At 32.8% G+C, this 19,424-nt stretch overlaps 1 protein-coding gene across 1 annotated transcript; it reads right to left on the reverse strand.

Moving 5' to 3' along the window:
• Positions 1-12,621: 12,621 nt before the first annotated feature.
• LOC105364889 (trypsin-1-like) lies at positions 12,622-19,104 on the reverse strand. The gene is made up of 4 exons (XM_011502919.1): positions 19,018-19,104; positions 15,248-15,551; positions 13,737-14,064; positions 12,622-13,250 (listed from the first exon to the last, which is right to left on the reverse strand). Exons 1-4 carry the CDS (start codon positions 19,070-19,072, stop codon positions 13,059-13,061), a joined length of 879 nt encoding a protein of 292 aa, XP_011501221.1. The 5' UTR covers positions 19,073-19,104; the 3' UTR covers positions 12,622-13,058.
• Positions 19,105-19,424: the final 320 nt, after the last annotated feature.

Raw genomic sequence — 19,424 nt, forward strand, 5'->3', positions numbered from 1 at the left:
GTAGGGAAACTTGTGTTCTCTCCCCAGCGCCATAACCACCCTAACCGCCGCATATGGCCGAAAGCCGTATTTTATCGGGGTGTGAGGCTGTTTTGGGGAAAACGAAGGGCATTTTTGCGATAACCTGTCTCACTAAAATAATTGGAAATAATTTTGATGACGCGAAGGAGGACTTTGATTTAACTTTTCACTAGCTTTTATCGACGTCTACCCAGCTTACCGATTCCATTCTCTTTTTCTCCCAATTATCGCTTACATCCCACTGTTTTCAACAAAAGTTTTAAAGTTTTAAAAAATCTAATTGCCCCTTTCTTTCATTTCCCTCTATACTCTACTTACGACTAATATATTTTCCAATTATCTTTACGAGTAAAATTATTAATGATTACATTCAATATTGTTCAATAATTCACGAGCACCTACGCGTCGCATTCACGCTAACATGCACACATACATGCATATATAAATAATAGAAATAGAATATTTATGTATAGTTTTAACACTTTGGCAAATTCAAGAATGTTTTTACGATTGGTGGCCATTGTGATTTATCACACTGGACATTTGATGAAAGTTTTTAATCATTATTCCTGTCTCTTTTAATAGTCTCTTCATTTATTTAACTGAAAGTCATAGATTCAAAAGTGTAAAAATTTATCAAATTCGAAAATATTTTCCAATAATTAACCTGCCAATAGACTGAATAAAAAATCAATATCGCATTCTATATTTCACATCTAAAAGTGTAAAAAAATATGCATTTTTTTTTTTTTTTTTTTTTTTTTTTATTTTAAATTTTAATAATTGTAACTCTAATATCAACGACAGTAGTATCTACTGATATTTTTATGAATGAAATTATTATATTTTGAAGATACGAATAATGCAAAGGCTTTAATGAATTTTATTGGTAAAAAAAAATTGTACACATAAAAATTAACAACGCGTTGTAAAGTTCAGGAAAATAAGTAATGCGAAAAGACAATAATAAACTTTTCTTTTTCTTTTGTTATTATAAACTGAACGTCACTTTTTATCCTTCAAAATTAAATTTTCACATCTACAATGAGAAAATTCAACTAATACGCGTATAAAAATCTCTCTTATAAATCGACAGCGTTGAAATAAAGTTTATAAAAAATATTTTACAAACTTTGTTTGCTAGCTTACTAATTTTGAACTTAAATTTAAAAGAAATATCCATGACATTTGGTAAAAAAATGTTTGCATTACTATTGTTTATTTTATTCATAAATAACACCTATTCATTACTATTGTTTATGTTTAAAAAATTATGATTATTTATTTACTTTATGAATAAATAGCTTTCTTATATGATTCAGTTAATCATATGACATATTATAACATGTAATGATGTAAAAGAACAAAAAAAAAAAAAAATATATATATATATACATATATGTGTGTATATGTAATCGATTCATTTAATGTTGCATGTGAAAGTTGTGTTTAATTTTCATTTGCCATTTTTATTTACTATTTAGCTTCGAGATATGAAATCCAATTCCAATATTTACATTTGATTTTTATTACCTCTAAAGGTTTTATAACTACTTTCGGAATCTTATAAAAGTTCTGGAAAAGTGGAAAAGTAGAAGCTTAAAGGTCGTTTCGAACGTTTAACCTTGACTTTTATCTTGTTATGAATTGAATATTTAAAATCTCAAAAGTAAAGTTTTAAAAAATTTATACAGCTAAAATGGTAATCTGATATTCATAATTTTTTAAACTTATTAGGAAATGTGATTTTTTTTAACTTCGTTATTGTAATATCATTAAAAAAAAAATTGAGACATCTGTAGAAAAAGCTTTTAAATTCTTAGATTCAATTATTTAAAGCAACATCGAAGACGCATAATAAAGTATTTAAAATACTTTACTTTTTTTCTTCTTCTTCTTCTTTTTCTTTCGTTTTTCCCTTTTATTTAAAGTTATCTCCTTTAACTATTCTTTAACAATGACATAATGAATTATAATGACATACATAAATTAATGTTTCGTTTATTCTAAGTTGAGTTATAATAATTGATGGCAAACAACGATGTTATGTATTTTTTATAACGTACGTTATTTAAAACGAAAATCGTATTCTATTCTCTCGTATAGAACATTTTTAACAATTTAATAGTATTGTGAGTCGCAGTTTAACTTTCTTTTTTTTTTTTTTTTTTTTTTTTTTTTGAAATCACCATATACATTAAAAATAGTTATGTGTGAATAATAAAATGTTCTTTTAACATTAATGATCTGTTATTAGAAGGAAACAATAGACTTACACACGCGCGCGCGCGCGCGCGCACACACACACACACACACACACACACACACACATCGCGTAGCTACACTTCATTACAATCAGTTTGTATATAAATAGGCTCTTAATCGGCTTTATAAGTACAAAGAAGTAGTAGAAGTAGAAGCAGAAAAAGCAGGAGAAGAAGAAGAAGAAGAAGAAGAAGAAGTAGAAAAAAAAATAGGAGAAACAAGTCTTTGCTCAACCAACTGCAAAAACAAGTAGAACAAGCATCAGCTCTCGCGCAGTCCCGCAACTTCACCTAATCCCATAAACTAGCAACTTTTAAGGCACGCGTCGCACATAATACCCGCTCCTACAGCCACTTAAAGCCCAAAGACAGAGATAATGCATTAAAGATCTGCATTCTGAAATGTCCGACAAAGGGCACGTAGGGCTGCTGCTGAAACAAGGCGACGCAAGTGAATGCGCTTCCCCTCGCAATCGTCTGTTACACCCACGTGGAGCTGTGCACATGGCTGTGCATGTGCCTGTCGGCTTACGCCAAGTAACAGGACGTGAGCTCGTGTATCGCCCCGTGTGGGTGTGACGTAGGTGTGAGGCACGGAGCGGCGCCACATCCCTTTTGCTTATTCAGCTTCAAGAGTATACAGCATTTGCATGGGAACAGTGTGCCAGTAGGTCGCGCGAACCTCGAGTACATGACTACTTACATAGCTTTTTCATTCGAGCACTACCCGAGCCACCCCCCTCCCACCCTCCCTCTCTACTTTATTCGCTCGTTAATCCGTTTGCCGTTCGCCGATTGGTGAATTAATCGTTCGTTTATTTTTAAACGAAAGGCAGCGTTTAGTGAAATGCGAGGGAATGCGTTGAGAACATTTTCCAAATTGCTCCCTTCCCCTCGCTCACCGATCGCGCAAATTTATAGTTATCGATTAGTCATTTGGCAACTGTTACACCTTGATTCATTGGCTTATGACACCATAATTATGCCTATGCTCTATGCTTCCATGACAAAACACTATATCTCACCATCGTTTTGATCGTTTAATGAAATCGTTAGCTGAAGGAATTGTAGAATTTTTTTTTTTTGTAATATACATATATATATATTACAACTTCAGCTCTCTATTATCGATTTAAAGAGTTAAATTAATAGAAGCCACTAATCACTAGTACTTATTAAACCGTTATCCTATTATATTATTAATATTCCAATTTATAAAATCTACCTACATTCCCACGCAAGTACGAAAGTCAATATTTACTAACGATTAAATACGATTCCACTTGTTGTTGTTGTTGTTTTTTTTTTTTTTTTTTTTTTTTTTTTTTTTTTAATCCAAAATAGTGGTCAACTGCAATCACTGTTATTACGCTATGTTATTGCGCTTGTAATGAATGATTACATTAAGTATCCAATGAAAAAAAGAGCCTCGATTTAGCAAGGGCTTTCTCTTTTATATTTGCATAGCCTGCGATCATCCTACTTCATAAATGAATTATTGCGGAATTTTTTAGGTACTTTAGACCATTGGGGTTACGCCGAGCAAAATTTTTTCACATCTATCGCATTGACTCTCGCTCTCACTCACGCGATACAAATTTTATGTCGCTCGACCGAATCAATCTTTCTTTCACTTGTTCGAAACACCCTGTGCCCCCGTAAATATACCGCTACAGAATCCTTAATTTAAATTATTACTAATATATCGTATATTTGCATAAAGGCTCTGGCGCTAACGATATGATCAACCAGAAAAGTAACTAATAATCCTCCGATTTCCATAATTTCCATTAAATATTTAATGGTCGTTACGTATAAACACAATCTTAAGAATTAAGATGAAAATTATTTACACGTGTGAATTTATGTCCTTACTACTCTCTTGCGTCTTCGATAATATTTAATGCTTATCACAAATTCAGAATTTACTTTATTAAAGTGGTACTATATTTATTATGTTGTCCGAATAAATCTTCGCCAAGTATTAAGAAAGATTTCATTAGGTATATTGGTGATGCTTTAACATACAATCACACATCAAACTTTCACGAATCTTGATTAAGATGTCGTTATAATGTTTAATACAAGTAAACTAATCACTTGAATTCGCTTGAAACGTTATTATCCATTCTTATCGGTGTTTAATAGTAAAATAAATAATTCGGTAATACGGAGCATTCAATGTGAATTAATATAAAATATCTAGAGCGGTTTCTCCCAAGCTAATTGTATTTGTACATTATATTTCTATATTGTATTTTTAACTCGAATAATGTACAAACGTTTGAAATATTAATAACGAAATTAATTATGAAACATTGTTTTCCAAATGCAGTCTGTTTAAATTGAGCACGTCAAAGATAAAAGAGAGTATGTACAATAATTGGCAAAGACAAGAATAATAAATGAATCGAATAAATTTTCAAGAATTTCAAATCACGCGCTATAGTGATAATTTAAGAAAATTTTTCAATAACAAAATTTCATCTATAAACTATCGATATTAAAAGCTCGCGCTTTCGAGATATCCAATGAAAGTATTTATTTCCAGAATGCGAACGATTTGTCTTCAATTATTTCACATTGATACAAAATCACAAACAATAGTTTAAAATGCAATACTCCATTATATGAATTAATTAATAATCGAAAGTACCGAATTTTTGCAATAGTCGCCGAGCTTTTCTTTATCAAAAGCTATCGATCATTAATTATAACGATTTTCAGCCCTTATCTTTATGTATTGAATGATGAATTATTGTGGAAAATAATGCAAAGTTATAGGATATATATATATATATATATATATATATATATATATATATATACATACAGTGAAATGGGAATATTAGAAGGAAGATTTATATCGTTTTAATTCCGGTTGTTCTAATAGATTTTCTACCGTAAAACGATTATAGATCAATGCTCCCTTATACACTATCCATTTTTGCTTACAATAAACACTTGATATATATCGTACAAACGCCTAGCCACCTAGCGGATAAAAGTTCTACTTTCGGTTAAACTTACTTTCTCTTTCCGTAAACATATGCAATAGCAAATTACCGTTATTTCTTGCGAGCCTCGTCTAATACGAGACAACCATTCCATTTAATAATAAGCAACTGCGATAAAATAAACATTCTTTCACTACGCGTGCCCTGGCTCACCCTACCCTACTCAATTGAATACGCGTAAACTGAAATATGTGCTGCGCACGCCTTGACGGTACGGAAATTATTCGATAAAAGCCCCTTATGTGACTTTACAGTCCGCTTAGAGCTACGCTGCCGCCAGCTTGGGCTAGCGAATTTTCCATTCGATTTCGGCGAGCTGTTACACACACTCGACCGAATATCCGGTCGATCTTATTTTTCTCCGCGAAGCCGGTAAGTCATCCCTACTATCATCGACCCTAAAATTCATCCCGGTTTGTCTATTGGTCGCATAAGCGAGCGCATAATTGTTGCTCATTGTTGCTCTCATATCCTCTTTTAATTTAAACTTTCGAGTTACAATAGCGAGCTGACAATAATGAGCAGCATAAGGCTCCTTTGCTCCCTTACGCACTACAATCGATTTGAGGGCGAATGGAGGGTGACGACCTTAACCTAATCGGGCCCTCGCGTCCCTAGTGCATTTTACAACCCCATTCGCATAATTTAGCGCCTTGTGTCTTTCTTCGTGTTTTTATGCTTTGCACAGCCGCTTCCTTCGATCCCTTCGGCTCCTTCATCAACAAGGTTCGAGAATTTTTTTTGATTAATTTTCAACAAAGTCTGTTGTTTGAGCTTGCGTAGGTAATTATTTGCCATCATCCATTGCCCTGATCCTTGTTGCTTATCCTCGACGAGTCTCCCGATTGCTCGACGTATTCGAAATCCAATGTTCCAAATTTACGACAGTTCCTTTATCCCTTACGCTACCAATTTTTATTCTATATTAACTAGATCGATTTTGGATGATCGATCATACTTTATCTTTGCCAACTCTCCGTCTACGCGAGCAATGAATTATTGCATACTCCGTTCGACAAGTTATCTTCTTTTCATAATTTTGTTCTTCATTATGTCAGTAATATTCATTATATCCGTTCTTTTACAAACTCGGAAATGATAATTAAAATACAGTCAATGTATGATAATGATGTATTTTACTGAATCTTCCAATTGGGAATAATGCTTTCGTGCATTCATGCGACTGTTTTCTATGAAATACATAAGGTCATTGACAATTTTAATACTACAAAAGTCATTTGCATTGTTTTCACTAACTTAGAGTTAAGAGGAGTTTTCTTGACATTAAATGAACAAATAATCGTATATTGAAAGTATAAAGTTTTTAAGTAGTACCTTTGCATTTAAAATTAGGCTGAAAATACGTATAATTTAATACTTTGATAACTTATTGTTATTCTTAGTAGATATCTTCAGTGGTGATTAAAACAAGAGTGCTAAAGAACGATAGATTATCGTAGTTAAAAGAGCAAGATAAGCGAGTTAAAATTGGGAAACTCCGATAAAACAGTAGTTCGAGGGGAAGATGTAAAAATTTTATAATTTCACGATGTAATAAAATGTAGAGCGGTAAGAGTGATTTTTAATTCGCGCGTTCTGATATGAATCGGTGGAAGGCAGTTGTTCGAAGAAGGATCGCCTATAAAATTCCCGCACCGCTGCGATCGATGAAAGACAAACTTAGCAAGACGGCGCCGACCGCGCGAGATTCGCCAAAAGACTGCAGAAAAATGCTGGCGTTGCGAAAATTCTATCGGCAAACCGTCTATAAAACGCCGTAGCACGAAAATATTTTCTCCAACCTTCGTGCGCCTCTGTGCGTGAGCCCCGCGCCATACTCCGCCAACTCGCCTCACTTATCCCTCTCGCAAAAAACAAGATATAGCGATCGGGACAGTCAGGCCGAGAGAGATAGACAGAGATGGAACGAAGATGGGAGAGCCCATACCCGTAGTAAGAGATAAAGATGGAAGTGAAGGGAGAAGAAGAAATAAAGTCGAGAGAAAGAAAGTCTGGCCCTCGCATGCGCGCATAACACACGCACACAAGACACATGCGCGCGCGCATTGGATTTCGGATGCTTGCGTATAGGTGTGTAGTAAGGTAAAGAGAGCGAGAACTGCTAAGTTAGGGAGCGGAGGAGGGTATAGGGTGTATGGTGGCGAGGGGCGGTGAGGGGGGACATTAGAGAGGGAGGATTGCGTGCGTTGTCGTCGCTAACAACGGTTGCGCGCAAGCCCAAGGTAGTTGAACTCCGTTCGCAAAAACCGAGAGCTTAAAGCTTCGTGGCAGAGAGCGGCGGTGGTGCCGCGCCAGAAGACTGAAATTGGAATCTCGCGCGTGTTGGTAAGTCGAAGGTACTGAAGCAAGCGTACGCACGTACGTAAGTGAGGGTTACCGAGCGCCAAGTAGGAGAAAAACTAAAGAGGGGCGCGACTGGTTAACTGCTCGATGAGGACTCGTGCTCCGAGAGAGAGAGAGAGAGAGAGAGAGAGAGAGAGAGAGAGTGAGTGAGTGAGAGCGAGATAGCGGGTGGAGTGGTGAGGGACGAGGGGGAGGTGGAGAGATAATTGCCGGCGCTTGTTTGCCTCGGCCCTTGCGAGGCGAACCCTCGCACGAATACCTACCTGGTGGCCGGCTTTGCGGAAACTGGTAAGCTTTGGATGGTCCTTTTAGGGCGGCTCGAGCGAGCGATGATTCCCTCGTTAGAGGGAGCTCTGATAAGAAGAAGTTATGCGCACATCGGATGGTAGGAGGTAAATTCTCAGGGCAGTGGACTTTCGTGCTAAGCAATGCGTATCAACATAAAGATAATGATGGATTCTCACTTTTAAGAGATATAGAGATAGCGCGCACGTGTGCACACGTATACATTACGTACACCGGTATTATTACCACGATTCCTTATTAAATTCGGTAAATATGCAAATAAACCCTGTAAGATGTAAAATTTATGACCAGTTGCACATATATTCCAGGGCGTATAAATTTATTTTATAGATGAAAAGTAGACTCTCATACGAAGGTCAAATAGCATATGAAACTAACAGTACTTAACACATGAAATGGAGAAAATAAATTTTTTTCAGGCAATTAATATTTCTCTTCCAATTAAATGGATTATTATTCATTGATATAAATTCGACTTTATACGTAAAAGGACTAATTGGAAATATCACATATTTTACATATAAATATTTAATAAATGAGCATCCTGATGAGATATTATTGTTAAATTTTTAATGAGATGTAAGTGAAAATTTTGTAGCAGCTTAATACGATTAAGTCTCGTTCGTTCAATTATATTATATCAATTATATCCCACATAATAAATTCAGCTTTTAAATCAATATAACTTAAATTAATATAAATTACAATGTATATGCCTATTGATTATTTTTTACGAATTAATAGTCTTTAAGTCATAAACAATTATAGATATATTTATAAAATTCTATTCAAAATCAATTAATATAATAATATAATATAATAATGATAAAAAATTTATATAATTCTATAGTGATTTGTGTTAGACTTACAAAACATTGAATACATTGAAATAATATAATATAAGATTGGATGATACTAAGTGAAAATTTAAAGAAAAATACTTTTTTAACTCTATACATCTTATATCTTTTATATAAATTCTTTTTAATTAATTGCATTGAAAAAAATAATTATCACCCATTTAGATATTTAACATTTATATCATTTTCTCCGTATGAGAATATCAGATTAAATAAGCAATTCTTACAATTTTCAATACGTAAGTAAATTTTCTGATTAATTTCAATACAATGCATTTATGTATATAAGATATCGTCTATGTATATACTTGTTTAGAATGATGGTGTGTATACCCAAGTACGTACAATCATTTACAAATACAGATATAAATCATTATAAATAATTAACTATATTGTTTCCGACTTTTATGAAAACATTGAATTTTAACGAATTATTGCATACCAAAAAAAAAAAAAAAAAAAAAAATAAAAAAAAAATATATATATATATATGAACAAAATTTACATAAACATATTTGCATAAAGTACATTCCCGTTACTTTTCAACCAATGAAAATTCATTTACGTGAAGTGATAGTCTATCAATTTTAAGTACAGCTATCGCTATTTCGCTTTTATCAAATTATAGATTAAATTTAATTCAAAAAGTTAATTGTAAATCAAATGTATAATTGATGTAGGAAATAACTGGAAATTTATTTAATCATGTGTCGGAAATACTATAGTATTGTAAAGTGTACAGTATTCGCACAGTTTCAAACATTTTATGATATCATTTCGTGGTAGCTTTTTCTTTGATGAAGTAGTAATCGAATAACGTTACAAAGGAATTTTAGCACGTTTTAACTTTATAAAGAAAGATATCTATTCAGTGAGAAATTTTCTCATGAAAGATGAAACTTTGAAACTTGCATTATGGTACATAAGGGAAAATTTAATAAATTCTAAGAAAAAAAAAACACTTTTTAAAATAAATACGACCTTGAAAAAGGAATATGTTGCTTCTTGATGTTTACAATTGACTTTAAAGATATGTAGTGAATTTTAATGCTCGATATAATAATCGTTGAATAAATAAAAGTATTTATACAGGTTTACATATAGTTAAAACAATGGACTAAAATGTCAAATGGACTAAAATCATCTTTAGAAAACTATACAATAAAATAGATAAGTGTTAACTCGTTATGCAGAAATTATATTATAAACATACAAGGACACATCCGCGCGCGCGCGCGCGCACACACACACACACACACACACACACACACACACACACACGAAAGCCGAATAGATGTGTATATATATATATATATATAATGTGTATGTATATTATTTTTATATAACTAATACGATAACATAAAGCTATTGTTTAACAATTTAGGTTTTAAATATATGTATGTTATTAAATATGTATATATATATATTTTTTGTTTTGTTTTTAATAATACAATTTTTTTATTAGTTAAGAAAACTTTACCGTGGATGAGAAAATTAGAGTTATAGAATACTATATATTTTAAGATTTCGGTGATAACTTTTCATATTTATAACTTTACAAACTTTTTTCAAATTATCTGTCTATCATTACGCAAGTTTCTTGTCAAGAACAAGAATAAACTTCAAAATAAAGAACATTTTATTTTAAGCATATTTAAATCGAACTTTAGATTGTTTTCGTACACTCAAAAAAAGTTTCTCAACTTTGGAATTTTCATGATTTATAAGAACTACACTTGGCTTCATTTATATGTCTTTCCATATTTGGAAGATTATATGGATTTTCAAGAATTGAAATTGATTGCAATATAATCGAATAACAAGAAATTTATCCACGATATTATAATTTACTTTTTTAAATATTAATTGCGCATAAATAAAATATCGATGCATTATATAAAGTATATTATAATTCGATTTTATAATCTAAGGTCATTAAACTATCAAAGTAAAAAGTTCGTTCATTGAAAAATTAAGTATACGAACTAAATTGTCGAAAGCGTGTTGTTTATCATTCGATACAATTGAAAATTTTATTATGAGAATGCTTGTTTGTGGTTTTCAATGCGATCGACGAGTATCCATAAAGTCAGGATCTACCGAATTTCAGTGACCGAGTCGCCCCGGAGCCCCTGTTAATCCTTGGGAAAATGGACAGTTCAAACGGCGAGTTGCCGGCCTGACAAAATATTCGTGAAAATCCAGATCGAGGGGGTTGGGGGGGGGAGCCTCGGGAAGTTTCAGCCCCAGTGCTCGCGGAGACTCAAAGCAACGCCAATTGCATCGGAACTCCAAGCATAGAAGTATCTTCCTGGGTAGCGTCGTCGATGCTGCCCCGAGTATCGACACGACTGGCTCCTGGGCAGTCGGAATGCGCGCGTCCCACCGTCCTCACCCGACGAGGTTACATCGTTCCACGAGTTAATGTGCGCCGCCGTACACGTACTGGCAATTCAGGCCAAAGCTCGATGGATGGAGTGGGGGTGGGGTCGCAGAGAGTAAGAGAGGCTCGTTAATAATGCAGGAGATCCTATTACGATTGGAGAGGCGAATTCCGATTTGACGCACGATGGGCCCTTGGTCGTGTGGATCGGTGAACGGGGCGAATCCTCCTTCTGGCACCTACCGGACCACGAGTACAGGGCTCCTGCGTACAATGGCCCTGCATTAGCGTGGACTGCAGCCAAGCAAAGGCAGAAGGACGAAGGACGGTGCGTGAGGATGTGGGAGGGATTAGATTGGCGAGCGGGAGATGGTTGGACGGGACGGGCGGTTGTGCGGGTGGGCTGGGGGGGGGGGGGGTTGGGGGGGGGCTCGGAGCGGCTCGTCGTGACGCGGCGTGGCATGAGAGGGCCAAAGGGGAGGGCGAGCAGGGATCGAAGCAGGGACCTGGGATCCAGATGCCGCCGACCGATTTGCCGGGTAAATTGGATTATGACCAGGATGTTGTTCGACGCAGGGGAAAAAAGAAAAAGAAGAAAAAATGATGCGCGATGGATCCGGCGATGCCGACCGCGTAAAAATGCAGAACCTGCGAAATATTTTCCGACCACTTTATCGATACGCTTTAAGCGATGGCATTTTAAAAATTAAGATAACGCCGCGGTTTACAGGTTTTTAATTCAACGCTTCTTTGTCCTCGTTGCGATGTTGCAATGATGAAAAGTTGCGATGAGCGATGAAAGTACTTCGACAATACCTTCCGATCAATTGAAAAAATCGCATCTTTTAAATCCCATCATCGGACTATCGTCTATTGCTCGAAGTATTAAACTCTCCTCGTCTACATATAGTTCCTGTAATCATAAAATATTTCTGTAAAATAAATTTCATTATTGCGTAAAATCTCATAAGAACGGTTGTTTTACAATATAATCCGTTAGAAAAGCGTCTGAAAACGTGTTAGGTGTCTCACACGTACTTACACGCGATCCATGCAATTACACATCAAAGAATCATTTTCAACTTATCATATTAAAAATTAGCCATTTTGAAATTGAACTCTCGTCTCTGAGAAATATGTTGTTTTTTGCTTATTTTTACTTGTTCACTTTATTTGTAAATATTGTTAATCTATCCTCTTTTTTTTCCAAATATACCATTATATCGATGATATAACGTACTGAATAATTTATTAGATAACGATCATTGACAATATAGAAACAAATCGAAGTTAAGTTTATTGTATAAATTGTATAGACTTCGATATAGAGAAATGATTTCTTCAATTTTTTTCATAGACGATCGCAGTGCTCATTTACAAATAGGTGCATTCGGCATGTACTTAATTAATATAATAATTCGACAAAATCGACGGCTCGCTGCGCAAACGTAAGAGTACGTATTTTATAATTTTACAATTCGTCGACACTTATAATTGACGCAAATAACTTGTTAAATAAAATTTGAGTAAGTAAATTCGATTATTCCTACATACGGCTACAAAATTATATATAATTGCTCAAATACATAATTCTGATTGTGTTGATTCCTATACGCGCAATGTAAATATATTGTTTATTCAAGAAATTGTAAGCTGAAAGCCAATACGAATAAACTCGGCGCTCGCTTAAATCGTATGTTTAACCTCCTTCTCCCCCTACCTTCGTCTCCCTTGCAAATAAATATTGATCGTTCTGCGGGCAATTTGAGTAATGACAAAACTGATGCTCACTCGTTTACTTACAATGCATTAATAAATCTGGTAACTCTGCATAAAGCTGCACTTAAAATGTGCCATAACGAAAAAATGTATTGTCAGAGATGGTTGTGCGAATCCAGTCGATGAATAAGGAGACGCGCACGTACACCGATGGTGCTCCCCGTCGTCCACAAGGTAACATTGCCCATGTCGCGACTCCAATCAACACCAACTTGCCCCTACTATCCACCGAAGTCAGAGGACCGCCCGAGTCGCCCTAAAATAAACAAAATTCGCATTATTAATATAATATGCGACGGGGCTTAGTTTTATTAGATCATTCGACCAATAAATCATCAGCGACATTGGAATTCCCGTTTTCGCGCAATCTTGATATATTCACGTACATGTTTGTCAATCAACTAAGAGGAGCTGCGAGATCATTAAAACTCGTCACCCAATTTCGCTCAACCACCATCACCGCCACCAGGTAAGCAACTCGTTGTCGCGTATATGGCGTATAACGTCGTCGTCGCCGTCACCGCCCCCCCCCCCCCCCCCCCCCCCCCCCCCCCCCCCCCCCCCCCCCCCCCCCCCCCCCCCCCCCCCACCCCGCACCCCGCACCACGCACCACGCACCCCGCACCCCGCACCCCGCACCCCACCCCTCGTACGAAGGAAATTTCACGCGCACTGAGGCTCCGGCAATTTCCTACACAAAGCCTCCCCTAAGGCATTACCAGGCCTGCAAAGCCGCCCTTACGTCGCAAAGAGAGAAGCCGCCCGTTAACGGCCCCGTGCAGATATCCGTCTCGAAGACAGTGTCCTTCAGCTCTATCTCATCCTCAAGGGCGACGGCCTCGACCGCGGCATTGCACACGCTGCGCTCGATGATGGGCAAACTTTTAGAGTGCAAGAGCACCGATGTATTATAAGTGTCGTTGATTAATGTAGTGGCGCCCCAGCCGGAAAGGATGCCGCTTCCCGTAGGTTCGCTGCCACTTTGGGGAAGTTCGATCGGCGCGACCCATTCGGTCCATTTCAATGACTTGGACAATTTTATCAGGGCGATATCATTGGTGCCGGTGTTACTGGAACATTGGAAATTTTATGAGTGAAGGAGGGAGGGAGGGAAGGAGAATGAAGAGAGAGAGAGAGAGAGAGAGAGAGAGAGAAACGTTTATATCGGTGCAAAGCTATTTCTTTGCCTAAAGCCTATGTCGTTCTCCCTAAATGCACGCGTAACTACTATTGACGCGCTGCTTTCTACGAATTTGCACATTTCATTTCATTATTGACACTTTCATTATTGTTATCGTTATTATTTTTACAAACTATTACAAATTATGTAAAATAATTATATTAAAGATATTGCATTAAAGATATTGTAAAAAGTAACTTGTCAAATAGTGAGACCTAAACTTTGCTCGTCCGACTTGAAAACAACGGGAACAAATATTTTCCTGCGGCAATAGTAATTCCTGTAAATAGTAATTACAAGAATAATCGAGAGAACGGTTACATAGCCAGAAAAATATTGGTGAATGCAAACGAGATAAAACGTAAAGGCAACTCATAAATTTATCCAATAGTTAAACTATGAGATACCTTTATCGTCCATTGTCTAAGGAAAAGAAATGTTAAGTGTCGTTATATAACATAGTTAAACACAATAATTGCACGTAAAATATAAATTAATTATTATTTATTTAGGCTTTGTTTGATATCACGATTGATCAATATCTACGTATATGGAATTTTAGTATAAGTATCCAATTTTACACGATGGTGTGAAACGATTCGGCGGTGATTCGATAAGTTATGCGGATATTTCGACTGCAACTCATTTCGGAAGATAACATCCGCCGGGATAACGGATAGTTCCAAGTTTCATTCAAGGCCAAGTGAATGCTCCCATGACTTTTATCGAATATTTTTCCGTAAAAGCCGTTATTATCCGCAAATTAGCCGCTACATTTTTATTTCAAATCAAAATGTAAGATAGAAATATTATAAAATAAATTATTTCACAATGTACCCTTTTCTTACCTACGAGCGTGTGTATATTCAATAATTATAGTCAACAATACAAGCCCATGTATTATCAACACAGAAAAATTGTGCTTTTTATATAGAACAACGAAAAAAAGAAAAAAGAAAAAAGAAAAAAGAAAAAAGAAAAAAGAAAAAAGAAAAATGGAAAGGAAAAAAAAAGAAAGAAAGAAAAGAAGAAAAAAAAACAAAGACGATGAATCTCATGGCAGAATTACTCACACATTTTCTTCGTAACCATAGTGTTTGAATGTTGATTGAGCAAAGATTCGCTGCTCAGAGTGCTCGTGTTCTTCAAGATTTATCTTCCCTGCTATAATCGTCAATATAGCGATTTGATTGATGTTCGATGGAAGTTCTAAGCAATGTCCCGCCGTCAAAATCCAGTATTTGCTGATAATGCTGCCGCCGCAAACGTGTATACTTTGGACATTCAAAGAATTCGAAGGAAGATGCCATTGCAAGGACACTATATAGGGTATATCACCGTGAACAGCGACTTCACCTCCGATTATTCGATGTCTCACTGCGTGTTGAATAACGCATAACTAAAGCGATATTTACTTATGTAACATTAAGTACTTATGCTATTTTTAGAGGTATTCTAGAATACAATTAGATAGCCGGAATATTTGACGATTCGCTTAGACTCATCCGATCATTTAAGCGCGTGTCACAATAATCACGCGAGATACAATCACAATCACGCCTACACACGTACATAATAATCTACTTACGATCAAGAGTATTTAAAAAATATTTTTTCATACAACTTCTCAGAAATACCTTTTTTTTTATTTATTATTGTTATTATTATTATTTTTATTATTATTATTAGTCTTTTATTCGAACGAAATAAATAAATCTGAATCTATGAAAAAGGGAGAGAGAGAGAGAGAGAGAGAGAGAGAGAGAGAGAAACCAACAACTTCTACTAAAAATACTAAATTTATATAAAATTTTATGAATTCTATCACAGCTTTTATTTCATACAAAGTATTATCAATTTTTTCTTTTACTTAAGCATCATACAATTTACGAAAATTTTCAACACAGTATATAATAATAATATATAATATAATATATATAAATCTTATAGCGATCATTCATAAACTTATATCAACTCCGAAAACCGTAAGAGCAATTTCAATTATAATCTAACAAAAGTTTCATTAATTAACTGTTCATTTCTTGAAAAAATGACATTAGCAAACTGCCACAATATACGTATATTATATTCACAAATATTACATTGTAATCTGACATGTTTAAAATGTATGTGAATAAAATTGATAAAATTCTTATAGTCATTGTTGATCCATTACTTATTCAAAATCATAAAAGTAATGAACTTGAAAATATTAGTTAATTTAAATATTTAACTGTTACGATAATGCTAAACAAGACAATTTGATGCGAATGGTTAAATTATTTCATCAATATTAATTCTTTTTCATCAAATATAGAATATAGTTTATCCTCTAAAAATTCAGCAATGATTCGCAATTTAATTTGAGCGATACGTCATCGTGTTTTAATTCCTTATATATTTATTTAAAATATTGATATATTACATGTCCTTTCAATTCTTTCTATTATTAAAATAAATTTTGCTTAAATGGACAATCGTCCCTGTTACTCAAAACTATTTTTATCATTCCTTTAATAAAGCACATAATTATTGTTTTTAAAATAAAAAAAATTCTAAAATATGCATCTAAACAATATTAAATTTAATATATTTTATGTTTATTCATTGACCACGAAAGTTTATCCATTATCACAAAATGGTTTCTTCACATACAATGAAAACAATAATGTTTTTACGTATAGTTTATTTAATTAATTATTATTTTTTTCATGATTATTTTATACTCGATAAGTTAATTTTAATATATCTCAATTTTGTAAAATAAATATTTAAATGAAATTTTTCATCAATTTTACATTTTCTAAGATTATATATATTTCTTACATTTAGGTTTATTACAGCTTACGAGTTTTTCAATATTAAATTGTCAAAAAATTTGATCACTCTTTTATTTTATTTAATTTTCAATAATAAATCTTTCACTTTTAAATTTAATGTCACAATGTTAATTAAATTATACCAGCACTTCAATTTGGATATTCATATTGTTTGTTATGTATTTTAAAATTGTCAAAAATTTTGAAAAATAATCTATCATAAAGTATATAAAATTTAGATAAAATTTTGATAAATTTTGATAATACATATTTAAATAATAATTTTAATTCTTATTTTGCTTATCTTAATAGGGAAAATTAATTGGATAATGAACATAAACTGTAAAATAACGTCAGTTACTAATTTATAAAATATATAAACATCTTCGTGGCTTATTAGTAACTATGTTTCAACAAATTAATGAATAAGTTTACATTTACATAATATAATTGAAATAATGAAAAAATTCAATATAATAAATATTTAATCGACAAACATTCACAATTGGCATATCATTGAGATATTATTAAAAAAATTAAACCGTATTATCTATAATCTATTAAGAAGTAATTCTCCATTGTCATAATGTATGTTAATGATTCACAGTGTAAGAAAAAGTTATTATATAACCATTAAATATTAATTTTATCTTCTATTTTATAATTGCTACTACAAATAACACTTTCAAATAATCCATTTGAAAAAAGTATTTAAACTAATAAACTTATCTAGTATAAGATAATTGTAGGTAAATTGAAAATCTGAAAATTTTCTACAATTTTTGTTTATATTTTCAGAATTTTTCATTAGATTTGCGAGCTTCAGTCTCAGAATCTTTATTGATAAATTTTTTAATATTCATCCCAATGTACAATAGACATACAATATTTATAAATTAAATATAACATTTTTATACTAAAACTTAAAAATTTTCCTTATTCTATTAACATTACAGAGCTTATCACAAGATTTGTAATAGACAATCAATCGATCAAATTATTTATTGATAAGATCTAATGAAATAATTAACGTGGAAAACTTTAAATTTTGTGATAAAGCAAAACCTTCAATGCAAAGACATGCAAATTTTATAAAGATTAAAATCCTAAAATTTATATAGAAAATTCTAGTTAAATATCTTATATATTTCCTTATACTGTAGAAAGATATGTGAAAACCATAGCCTATACGTCTAATATATTTTAATGTCTAATATATTTAATGTATAACATACATACAATACTACATAAAATTCACTGTAAATTATCGTTTAATGTTAATATAATAACAAAGATTAGATTAACTAAATATTGTTTTTGCCAAGGCGAAATTTCAATTTGCAAATATTATGGAAATATTGATTACAATTAAGAATTATCATTATAAATATAAATTCAAATCATTTACATAAATGTCTTTTATAAATTTAAAAAACTTTCCCATAATTAAATAATTTGATTTAACGTCTAATATTAGTTGGAATCATTATTCTTATAATATATATATATATATATATATATATATATATATAAGCCAATAATCGAATAATATAATAAAAAAATAATAAAAATGTACGATAATAAAAGAAATTATCTTTTTTTTGACATGAGAATAAAAATACTTTATGCATTATATATTGTAAATATGATAAATTATTAATTATAAAGAAATTTAGTGGTACATTTCAAAGTTCTAGGGCATGCACTATGCATTTTGCATATACTGGTAATATATATTTATACTTTATAGACGTTTAGTATATTTTAATGATATACTTATAAATATAAAATAAAACTATTAGCTTTTAAAATAATATAAAGGTATTGCTTATACCATTCATTTCTTGTTTTACATATTAGAGAATTTTATAAATTAGAGAATTTTTGTATTTGAATTTTGCCACTTTTGTCTTTATAATCTGATTTATCCTATACAATCACAGACTATATGGATACTGTGCAAAATAATATTTTATAAAATTAATAAAAAAAAACGCCCTTTAATAGGACGTTGTAACACTTACATGAATTTGAAAAAGCCATGGAGAAGACGAAGACAATAAGTTTACAGAAATACATTTTACTCACTTACGTAATAAATACTTTATGAAAAATAATGTTTTTATTTAACTTCTATGAGTTAGATCTCGCTTAAACACTTGGCAACTTCGTATGAGATTTTTGTGTAAAATGTGTGGTTAATAACGTATAAGAGCTTTTAAACTCAAGAGTGCTAAAATTATATCAATAAATTGAATTTTACATTTGATATTTATATTATAGAAAATATCATATGTGGATATTAGATAATCTTATAAAATATCTTTTTGAAAAATGTTAACAAATAAAGTATTTAATTCTGTATCTGAGACGTTCTTATTTTTGTCGTTGTCTTATCAGATATCTAATGTAAAGAAAATGTAATTTAACA

Source organism: Ceratosolen solmsi, unplaced genomic scaffold (assembly GCF_000503995.2).
Source record: "Ceratosolen solmsi marchali unplaced genomic scaffold, CerSol_1.0 scaffold61, whole genome shotgun sequence".
Taxonomy (NCBI): domain Eukaryota; kingdom Metazoa; phylum Arthropoda; class Insecta; order Hymenoptera; family Agaonidae; genus Ceratosolen; species Ceratosolen solmsi.